This window comes from Panulirus ornatus, chromosome 38 (assembly GCF_036320965.1).
Source record: "Panulirus ornatus isolate Po-2019 chromosome 38, ASM3632096v1, whole genome shotgun sequence".
Taxonomy (NCBI): Eukaryota; Metazoa; Arthropoda; class Malacostraca; order Decapoda; family Palinuridae; genus Panulirus; species Panulirus ornatus.
The window spans coordinates 1,627,595-1,639,557 of NC_092261.1; the positions used below are offsets into that span (position 1 = coordinate 1,627,595).

The window sequence follows — 11,963 nt, forward strand, 5'->3', positions numbered from 1 at the left end:
AAAGGGGAGGAAATACCAAATAAAAGTACAGTTACTATCAGTTGAAACAGAGGATTTTAATATATTTTGAATGTATTGTAAATGGAATCCTTTTCTTATGACAGGTCAAGCTTCATATCAAGTCTTGGAGGCGCAGTTGCATCAACTCCCCTTGATGTTGTGCGAGTTAGTATTTAGAAGCTTTCTAATGGTAGTATAACCTATATTTGGAAAACTGCAGATAATGATAACGTAATTTTCCACATGTTGTATTTATATATTTCTGCATGATTTAATTAAAGTAATTTAATAGGTTTGTAGTCTTATTGTGGTTTCCTTGTACAGTATATTGTATTTTTCTCACATGAGATAAATGTAATCAGCAATGAATGTCAATATTTTCAGACAAGAGTGATGAACCAAAGGAAATTAAAGTCCTCTCCAGCTCAAGTCAGTGGCAATGGGGCTGTTTATACTTCAAGGGTATATGCAAGTACTGTGGATTGTTTCGTACAGGTACGTACAACTTTGGGTTGACAGTTTCCCCTTCCTCTCAGGTTATTCATCAAATTTCCTTTAATCTCTTAACATCCCACTTAGCTATCCTCTCCAACCCTCAGAAATAAGCTGAACCTTACAGCTTGAGAGGTAATAATATTTTATGAACTGAAAAAATTATAGAAGACGATATTTTCTTATCCACTACTTTCACTGTAATAATGTGTGTGGTAAATTGCACAAAAGTAAGACTAGTGTCAAGTGAGTTGCCACTGTTTGTTATATTCTTGCGCACTGAAATATTGATTACTTGATAGTTTTATATTGTTTAATAACTCTAGCTGTATTCATTTATTGATAATTTTTCTGTTGTAACAGCAAAACTATATGTCTGTAAAAGTTACCATCTACACTCATCTATATATATTAAAGATTGTGCAGGTGCTAGCAACATTGCCTCCACTTTAGTTAGAAACATTTTTATGCCTCATTTTGGTCTCAACTTGTGCTTCAGAAAGATATCTGTAAATTCACACTCCTTACAATCCAAAAAAATTTATCATAGTTATATAATACACCAAAACTACAGCCCACTATCTTCAACCAAGCCCCACAGAGCTTTCCATTGTTTCCCCATACTCCTACAGACATTCTGATTTAGCTCATTGACAAAACATCACCTGTATACCACATTGCTCCATTGCATATTCAGGCCCTAAATACACAAAATATCTTTCACACAATCCTGTCACTTTCTCCTTGGATTACATCTTTTCTTTGTTCCTCCTTCTAACAACACACTTTTACTCATTCTCTCCACATCTGCACTGAAATCACGGCCAATTCTTTCATTTTCCATAGTTCAGGTCATGGACAGCACACCACCACCTTTTTTATTTTCTTTCATGCTTGATCACCATTTTCCTTGTTAGCAACGTAGCACCAAGAACAGATGAAGAAAGCTCACATTCATTCTTTAGCTGTCGTGTAGTGCACCAAAACCACACAGACCTTTCCGTGGCTTATCCCAGACACTTAAACTGTGGTTCTGTCCACCAACAGCACATTGACCCCTGTATACATCATTCCGGTTCACCCCACCCTTTGCACACCTTTCACCCTCCTGCAAGTCCAGGCCTCGGTCACTCAAAATCCTGTTCACTCCATCCGTTTGTTTCTAATTTGATCTCCCAGTTCTCCCTGTCCCCCCTGAAAAGTATATCCTCTTTGTCAACCTTTCGTCACTCATCTTCTGTTTATGTCCACACTGTTTCAACACACCTTCAGCTTTCTCACTCACTTTCCCTTTCATTATTTAATAAATCAAACCCCCATTACACCAGATACTGTTCTTAAACATTTCATACCCAACACACCATCCTTCTCATAGTCTCTTATAGCCCATGCATAGCATCCATGTAATATAGTGAATCTGGAACACGAGTCTTTTTGTCCATCATTGGAATCCCAGAATGTTAAGTGCAAACCTGAGGTGAGGATGTATGCAAGTTGAACTGAAATGCTATCCACTCATGATTCAACCAAAGAAACGAGAAACAAGTTAAAAATAACAAGTTTTATAAACTTGTTTGTTGTGTGAGGCTAACATTACCCTTCATACCTTCACCTTGATAAATGAATTGCTTCCATTGCACATCAACATTGTCAACTGGACCCTCATCTGAAAGCCCTTTAGTAACAATCTCACGTGTTACATCTGTGTATACCTTTTTCTATTTTCCTGTGCTTTCACTTATACTACAGGTCTTTTTTCAGCCTCATCTGTCATTTGCCTTGCAGTCATACTGTTTTCCAAGGTTTTCACATTTTTTTTTTTTTTTTTTTTTTTTTCCGCTGTCTCCCGCGTCTGCGAGGTAGCACAAGGAAACAGACGAAAGAAATGGCCCAACCCACCCCCATACACATGTATATACATACGTCCACACACGCAAATATACATACCTACACAGTTTTCACATATGCAAATAGTAAATATAGCAGTGGGTTAATCTTGTCTCCCATCCTCCCCCATTTTGCAAAGAAGAAACAGCCTAATATGAAATAGTTTTTGTCCATTCCTTTATGTATGAGCTAGGTTGAGAATGTGTGGTGAATACCAAGATTTTATGAATGTGACCAAAGAATGAGTGGGCAGGTGAGGCTCGGTGATCTGTTCTTGACGCTACCCTGCTAATTGCGGGAAATGGTGAACATGTATGAAAAAGTATATATCCTCCCCTCTCGTTTTTTTTTTTAATTTTCCAAAAGAAGGAACAGAGGGGGGCCAGGTGAGGATATTCCACAAAGGCCCAGTCCTCTGTTCTTAACGCTACCTCGCTAACACGGGAAATGGTGAGTAGTTTAAAAAAAAAATATATATATATTTTATACTTTGTCGCTGTCTCCCGCGTTTGCGAGGTAGCGCAAGGAAACAGACGAAAGAAATGGCCCAACCCACCCCCATACACATGTATATACATACGTCCACACACGCAAATATACATACCTACACAGCTTTCCATGGCTTACCCCAGACGCTTCACATGCCTTGATTCAATCCACTGACAGCACGTCAACCCCGGTATACCACATCGCTCCAATTCACTCTATTCCTTGCCCTCCTTTCACCCTCCTGCATGTTCAGGCCCCGATCACACAAAATCTTTTTCCCTCCATCTTTCCACCTCCAATTTGGTCTCCCACTTCTCCTTGTTCCCTCCACCTCCGACACATATATCCTCTTGATCAATCTTTCCTCACTCATTCTCTCCATGTGCCCAAACCATTTCAAAACTCCCTCTTCTGCTCTCTCAACCACACTTTTTATTTCCACACATCTCTCTTACCCTTACGTTATTTACTCGATCAAACCACCTCACACCACACATTGTCCTCAAGCATCTCATTTCCAGCACATCCATCCTCCTGCGCACAACTCTATCCATAGCCCACGCCTCGCAACCATACAACATTGTTGGAACCACTATTCCTTCAAACATACCCATTTTTGCTTTCCGAGATAATGTTCTCGACTTCCACACATTCTTCAAGGCCCCCAGGATTTTCGCCCCCTCCCCCACCCTATGATCCACTTCCGCTTCCATGGTTCCATCCGCTGCCAGATCCACTCCCAGATATATATATATATATATATATAATATATATATATATATATATATATATATATATATATATATATATATATATATATATATATATATATATATATCCCTGGGGATAGGGGAGAAAGAATACATCTCACGTATTCCCTGCGTGTCGTAGAAGGCGACTAAAAGGGAAGGGAGTGGGGGCTGGAAACCCTCCCCTCTCGTTTTTAATTTTCGAAAAGAAGGAACAGAGAAGGGGGCCAAGTGAGGATATTCCCTCAAAGGCTCAGTCCTCTGTTCTTAACGCTACCTCGCTAACGCGGGAAATGGCGAATAGTATGGAAAAAAAAAAAAGTGAATATATACATATATATCCCCATACTTTAAAAATGTTTCCTGCATTTGAGGTGGTGTCAGGAACATATAGAAAGGACATTTTTGCTCGCATCCATTCTCTAGCTGTCATGTATGATCCACAGAAACCCCAGTTCCCTATCCATAATCAGGCCTCACAGACCTTTCCATGGTTTCCCCGAGCCACATCCCATGCATGCCTTTTACTTTTTTGCTTGTTCAGGCCCTGATCACTCAAAATCTTTTTCAATCCATCCTTCCATCTCCCTTCTTGTTCCCTCAACTTCTTACACATGTATCTTTTTATCAACGCTTCCTCACTCATTCTCTCCATGCGTCCATACCATTTCAGTAACCCTCTCCAACTCATCTCCTCTACACTTTTCATCATCACTTCTCTTGTGCCCTTTTTATCTCTTAACACGATGAAACCACCTTGCACAGCATCCATTTCTGGCACTACTGTGTCCCACAGGTAATAGCATTGCTTCCCCCTGCTACAGCGAGATAGCACCAGGTAATCAGACAAAAATAATAAAAAAAGCCACATTTTCTCACACTATCTCAAGCTGTCATGTGTAATGCACCGAAAACACAGCTCTCTATCCACATCCAGGCCCCACAGACCTTTCCATGGTTTAACCCAGACGTTTCACATGCCCTGATTCAGTTCATTGACAGCACGTCGACCCTGGTATACCACATTGTTCCAATTTACTCTATTCCTTACATATCTCTCGCCCTCCTGTATGATCAGGAATTCTATTCCACTCCATCCTTCCACATCCAATTTGGTCTTCCATTTCGCCTTGTTCCCTCCTCCTCTGACACATATATCCTCTTTGTCAAAAAGGATAATCTTTCCTCACTCATTCTCTATGTCCAAACCATATACATAAACACCCACACACGCACATATACATACCTATACATATCAATATACACACATCTATACATACACATACATATATATATACACATTTACATATTCATGCTGCCTTCATCCATTCCTGTAACCACCCAGCCACATACAAAATGGTACCCACCTCCCCCTGTGTGCGCATGAGGTAGCGCTAGGAAAAGACAACAAAAGGCCTTATTTGTTCGCACTGTAGTTATGTGTAATGCACCGTAACTACAGCTGCCTTTCCACATCCAGGCCCAAAAAAAAAACTTTCCGTGGTTTACCACAGACGCTTCACATGCTGTGGTGCAATCCATTGACAGCAAGTCGATCCTGGTATACCACATTATTTCAGTTCACTTTATTCCTTGCACACCTTCACCTTCCTGTATGTTCAGGCCCTAGTTGCTCAAAATTGTTTTTACTCCATCCTTCCACCTCCAGTTTGGTCTCCCACTACTCGTTCCCTCCACTTCTGACACACATCTCTCAATCTTTCCTCACTCGTTCTCTCCATGTGACCAAACCATTTCAGTACACCCTCTTCTGCTCTCTCAACCACACTTTTTATCACCACATATCTCTTACTCTTTCATTACTGACTTGATCAAACCTCCTTTCACCACGTCCTCAAACATTTCATTTCCAACACATCCACCCTCTTCCGCACAACCCTGTCTATGGTCCATGCCTCACAACCATTTAACATTGTTAGAATCACTATTCCTTCAAACATAACCATTTTTGCTCCCCAAGATAACATTCTTGCTTTCCACACATTCCTCAACACTCCCAGAACCTTCACCCACCCTGTGACTCGCTTCCACTTCCAAGGTTCCATCCGTTGCTAAATCCACTCCCAGATATTTAAAACACTTCACTGCCTCCAGTTTTTCCCATTCAAACTTACGTCCCAATTTACTCGTCCCATGCTCTTCTTCACATTTACTCTATCAGCTGTCACATTTATTCTCTAGCTGTCGTGTGTAATTCATCAAAACCACAGCTTTCTATCCACATCCAGGCCTTGGTGATCTTTCATGGTTTACCCCAGATGTTTCACATGCCCTGGCTCAGTCCATTGACAGCACGCCAACTCTAGGATACCACATTGTTCCAGTTCACTCTATGCATTATTTCTTTTTGTCTATACACAGACGGTGAAGTCAGAGGGACCCTTGGCACTCTACAAGGGCTTCATCCCAACATGGCTCAGATTAGGACCTTGGAACATAATATTCTTCATCACCTTCGAACAACTTAAAAAGTTTTATTAGGTTTTTTCTGTGTCATGCAGGATCTTCAAAAGTTTTGAAGGAAGTTCCTGTTATCTTCAGAAGGTCAAAATAGGTGTCAAGATCTTGGTGGTTCTGAGTATGGAAACTTTGGTGATAACTAAATTTTAATTAAATTTTGTTCTTTTGTGGAACATTGTGCTTCACAATTTTTTTACTCCTTGCCTCCAAGATTTAAGCAGCAATTCTTGCAAAAGGATGTCAGTATTACTTAGAAAAATAAAAATGCAGGAATATACAAAGTTCTGCACTTGAGAATACCTGTTCCTCAATATTTTGTACTTTATCAGACCACACAAGTTCTTGTTATTCTTACAAAGAGTCTTCTGACAATCTGTAGAGAGCAGCCATTCTGAGATCTCATGGTATTCATGAATTGTATCCCATTTCACTTTCATATGTAAATGATGCATTGTCATCATCATCTATAAGATGCTGTTTGTGCTCAGTCAGTGTGTATGTTACACAAGAGTTACTTCAAACTTCTCTTGCATGGCCTGTTCATCATTCCAACTTTGAAAATTATTGTTTCAATAAATGCTTAATGCATTGTTGTGATGCAAGAGATTTTGTACATTTTGGAGCAAGTCTGTAAAATGTATTTTCAAATTTCGTAATGAATTTGTAATGTTATTGCCATTTGGGATTAATGGCAATGCAGTGTAAAAACCAAAGATATTTGGTGGTGACCACTTGGAAACAGTAGCACTGTATTTGTCAACTGTATTTTCGTTTAGACAGTGAGCATGACAGTACTCTTGTAATATGTGCTGATTCTCATGGTCTAATACACTTTAGTTTACATATTTTAGAATTGATGTTGCTTATCCAGTTGAATTGATGAACTACTGTAAACAGAAAATGTAGCTCACTTCTAAACTCAGCCATAATTGTGCAGTTGACATCATCTGTTACATGTGATGCTGAAATTTATTTTTGTAGGATGTGGATGAATTCAGATGCTGATCTGTGATGTAGTGATTTATACTGATGTGCATACTGTGTAAACAACCTGCCATAATACAAGGTTTCATATTTCAATGTATGACTGGTTCAAATGTTAAGTGTTGTCTTGAGATGTAAGGTTTATCAAGGAATAATTTGCAGGAGGATGCAAGTTGAACAGGTGCACAATAATGAATAACTTATTCTTCCAAATAAAGTTTCGTCATCAAACTTGTTTACATAAAATGCCTAAAAATGTACTCCCAACATGAACTCACTTCTGCCAATAATTTACATGTATCGCACTACTTTGTTAAATGTCTGAAAATAGAAATCATGTGTTACTAAATTCAATCAGCTTGAGATCACAATGCAAGTAAAATGAATTTAGAACAGCTGGATCACTTGAAGTACAATCTTGAACTTTTTACAACAAAAGAAAACTACATTTCCCTGCAGGAGTCTTTAGTGAGGTACTCTTTAACACCAGGGCTCTCACAGAAACTAATCCTGGGGTAAATATATATACATAAAGAGTAAGGTTATTAGGTACAGTAGGGTTGAGGGTCAAGTCAATTGGGAGGTAAGTTTGAATGGAGAAAAACTGGAGGAAGTGAAGTGTTTTAGATATCTGGTAGTGGATTGAATGGAGAAAAACTGGAGGAAGTGAAATGTTTTAGATATCTGGGAGTGGATTTGGCAGCGGATGGAACCATGGAAACGGAAGTGAATCATAGGGTGGGGGAGGGGATGGGAGTACCATCAAACATACCTATTTTTGTCCTCCCAGACATCAAAATCTCTCCACACATTACTCATTGCTCCCACATCCTTCACCTTACCCACCCTGAGACTCTCCATTACTTCCATGGTTCCATTCACTGCCATGTCCACTCATATCTAAAGCACACCACTTCCCCCAACTTTTCTCCATTCAAACTCGCACTGCAAAATAATGTCTCTTTCTGCAGTGCTAAACCTAATAACCCTGTTTTATGTTCATTTACTCTCAACTCCCTCCTTTCACAACCACTCAAAAACTCCGACACCTCCTGAACCTACCATAACCTGCCAAAGGTTTGCTTCCCAGGACTCCTCACCCACAACAGACCCTTGCACTCACTAACCAATACATAAACACAGTAAACAGCCATGGTGACATTGCACACTCGTCACAGACCCACTTTCACCAACAAGCACTTTCTCTACTATCATATTACTATTATTATTTATTATTGTTATACTTTGACGCTGTCTCCCACATTAGCAAGGTAGCGCAAGGAAACAAACGAAAGAATGGCCCAACCCACCCATGTACACATGCATATACATACATGCCCGCTCACACACACATACACACCTATACATTTCAAAGTACACATACATATATACACATGTACATATTCATACATGCTGCCTTTATCTATTCCTGCCGCCACCCCACCACACATGAAATGAACCCCCTCCCCAATGCGAGGCAGTGCTAGGAAAGGACAACAAAGGCCACATTCACTCACACTCAGTCTCTAGCTGTCATGTATAATGCACCGAAACCACAGCTCCCTTTCCACATCTTGGCTCCACAAAACTTTCCATGGTTTATCCCAGACGCTTCACATGCCCTGGTTCAATTCATTGACAGCACATCGACCCCAGTATACCACATCGTTCCAGTTCACTCTATTCCTTGCACGCCTTTCACCCTCCTGTATGTTCAAGCCCCGATCACTCAAACTTTTTCACTCCATCCTTCCACCTCTAATTTGGTCTCCCACTTCTCATTCCCTCCACCTCTGACACATATATCCTTTTTGTCGGTCTTTCCTCACTCATTCTCTCCATGTGACCAAACCATTTCAATACACCCTCTTCTGCTCTCTCAACCACACTATTACCACACCTCTCTCTTACCCTTTCATTACATAATCAATCAAACCACCTCACACCACATATTGTCCTCGAACATCTCATTTCCAACACATCCACCCTCCTCCACACAACTCTATCTATCGCCCATGCCTCACAACCATATAACATTGTTGGAACCACTATTCCTTCAAACATACCCATTTTTGCACTCTGAGATAACATTCTTGCCTTCCACACATTCTTCAATGCTTCCAGAACCTTTGCCCCCTCCCCCACCCTGTGACTCACTTCTGCTTCCATGGTTCCATCCCCTGCCAAATCCACTCTCAGATATCTATAATAGAACACTTCACTTCCTCCACTTTTTCTCCATTCAAACTTACCTCCCAATTTACTTGTCCCTCAACCCTACTGAACCTAATAAATACCTTGATCTTATTCACATTTACTCTCGGCTTTCTTCTTTCACACACTTTACCAAACTCAGTCACCAACTTCTGCAGTTTCTCACCCGAATCAGCCACCAGCGCTGTGTCATCAGTGAACAACTGACTCACTTCCCAAGCCCTCTCATCCACAACAGACTGCATACTTGCCCCTCTCTCCAAGATTCTTGCATTCACCTCCCTAACAACGCCATCCATAAACTAATTACACAGCCATGGAGACATCACATGTCCGTAACACAAACCGACATTCACTGGGAACCACCCATTTTCCTCTCTTCCTACTCGTACACATGCCTTACATCTTAGATAAAAACTTTTCCCTGCTTCTAGCAACTTACCTCCCACACCATATATTCTTAATACCTTCCACAGAGCATCTCTATCAACTCTTATCATATGCCTTCTCTAGATCCATAAATGCTACATACAAATACATCTGATTTTCTTAGTATTTTTCACATACAATCTTCAAAGCAAACACCTGATCCACACATCCTCTACCACTTCTGAAACCACAGTGCTGCTCCCCAATCTGGTGCTCTGTACATGCCTTGACCCTCTCGATCAATACCCTCCCACATAATTTCCCAGAAATACTCGACAAATTCATACCTCTGTAATTTGAACACTCACCTTTATCCCCTTTACCTTTGTACAATGGCACTATACATGCATTCTGCCCATCCTCAGGCACTTCACCATGAACCATACATACACTGAATATCCTTACCAACCAGTCGACAACAGTCACCCCTTTTTTAATAAACTCCAGTGCAATACCATCCAAACTCGCAGGCTTTCATCTTCCACATAAGCTTTTACTACCTCTTCTCTGTTTACCAAATCTTTCTCCCTGACCCTCTCACTTCACACACCACCTCGACCAAAACACCCTATATCTGCCACTCTATCATCACACACATTCAACAAACCTTCAAAATACTCACTCCATCTCCCTCTCACTTCACTACTACTTGTTATTACCTCCCCATTTGCCCCCTTCACCGATGTTCCCATTTGTTCTCATCTTACGCACTTTATTTACCTCCTTCCAAAACATCTTTTTATTTTCCTAAAATTTAATGATAATCTAACCCCAACTCTCATTTGCCCTATTTTTCACCTCTTATCTCTTGACCTCATGCCTCTTTCTTTTATACATCTCCCAGTCATTTGCACTATTTCCCTGCAAACATCATCCAAATGCCTCTCTCTTCTCTTTCACTGACAATCTTACTTCTTCATCCCACCACTCACTACCCTTTCTAATCTGCCTGCCTCCCACCTTTCTCATGCCACAGGCATCTTTTGAGCAAGCCATTATTGTTTCCCTAAATACATCCCATTCCATCCCCCGTCTCCCCTTACTCTTTATTATCTTCATAAATATATAAACCTCAACGCTCCTATAATCATATATTCATAACACCTTTCACAAAGCATCTCTATCTTTGGATAAATGATGCCACACAAAAATCCATCTGTTTCCTCAAGTATTTAACACATTCTTCAAAGCAAACACCTGGTCCACACCTTCTCTATCACTCCTATGGCGACATGCAGGGGCAGATGAAACATGCCAATCAGAAGCCATCACAAGTGAAAGATGATTGTAGAACCTATTCATAAAGGTTATAAGTAAAGGGAATAATGAAGGAAAAGAATTTCACAGCTTAGCTGTTTGAGCAAAGTAGGAGGCATCATGACAGCCAATCATCAAGTGCCTAAAATCCACACAAACGGGGAATCAGCAGCCAGATGCATACCTTGTTGATGGGAATGTTTGTAGACAGCTCATGAGAAGTGTGCCCTTAACAGTACCTGTAGGATGGAGAAAATGAAGCAATGTGATGTCACACAGAAAGGGAAGGCTTAAAAGAAATGATGCCAATGATCATGAGAAAAAAACTATGGCTCCTACTACAACAAACCCAGCTTTATGGAAGCAGACTTCGATTATGAGGGGTTTCCATTACAGTGTGTTGGATAAGTTTATGCCCAACATGTTTGTTGTTAAAGGGTAAAATTTAGAAGTAAATCTTAAGAAATATAGGGAGAAATTGCATTTTTGCACTATCAAATTTAATAGTTACAGCTTGCCTATTCTTGAGATGCTGCACAAATCTGTAATGAGAAAGGAAATATGTTCTTTGTAAGAAAAACTCATATTAGGGGAAGCCGAGGAGGAAAACAGTTGAAGTATGCAAAGCGGAATTGCCAGCATAAAGGTAATTGCTAGACAGCCATCAACAAGGGAGGTATATTACATGCACTACCCACCTAGATATTAGGAGGGTTAGGGACAGCTGCAAAGCGAGCCAGCAATTCGGTGGTTGTCAAATTGTACTCCTCTAACCAGTAGCTGTCTTTTCTTTCTGCCTTATCCACACATGGACTGCTAGCATTCTGTCTAAAGACATACAATTTCTACTTAAAACACAAAACACTTGACAAGGTGAATAACTAATTCTTTGTAAGCACTATGAATTATCCCTACCTTTTGGAAAAACGGCAGGAGCAACAGACAGAAGTAGCAGGCAAGAAAATTAAGAGGAACATTAGG

General features: G+C 40.3%; 1 protein-coding gene across 1 annotated transcript in view; it reads left to right on the forward strand.

Annotated features, from left to right (window-relative positions):
• Positions 1-7,313, forward strand: part of Bmcp (uncoupling protein Bmcp mitochondrial) — a 47,360-nt gene extending 40,047 nt beyond the window's left edge. The window contains exons 8-10 of the mRNA XM_071684341.1: positions 105-165; positions 385-495; positions 6,000-7,313. Of these exons, the coding sequence (XP_071540442.1) occupies positions 105-165; positions 385-495; positions 6,000-6,119 (292 nt within the window). The 3' untranslated portion in view covers positions 6,120-7,313. The remainder of the gene's footprint in view (positions 1-104; positions 166-384; positions 496-5,999) is intronic.
• The last annotated feature ends 4,650 nt before the right edge of the window (positions 7,314-11,963 follow it).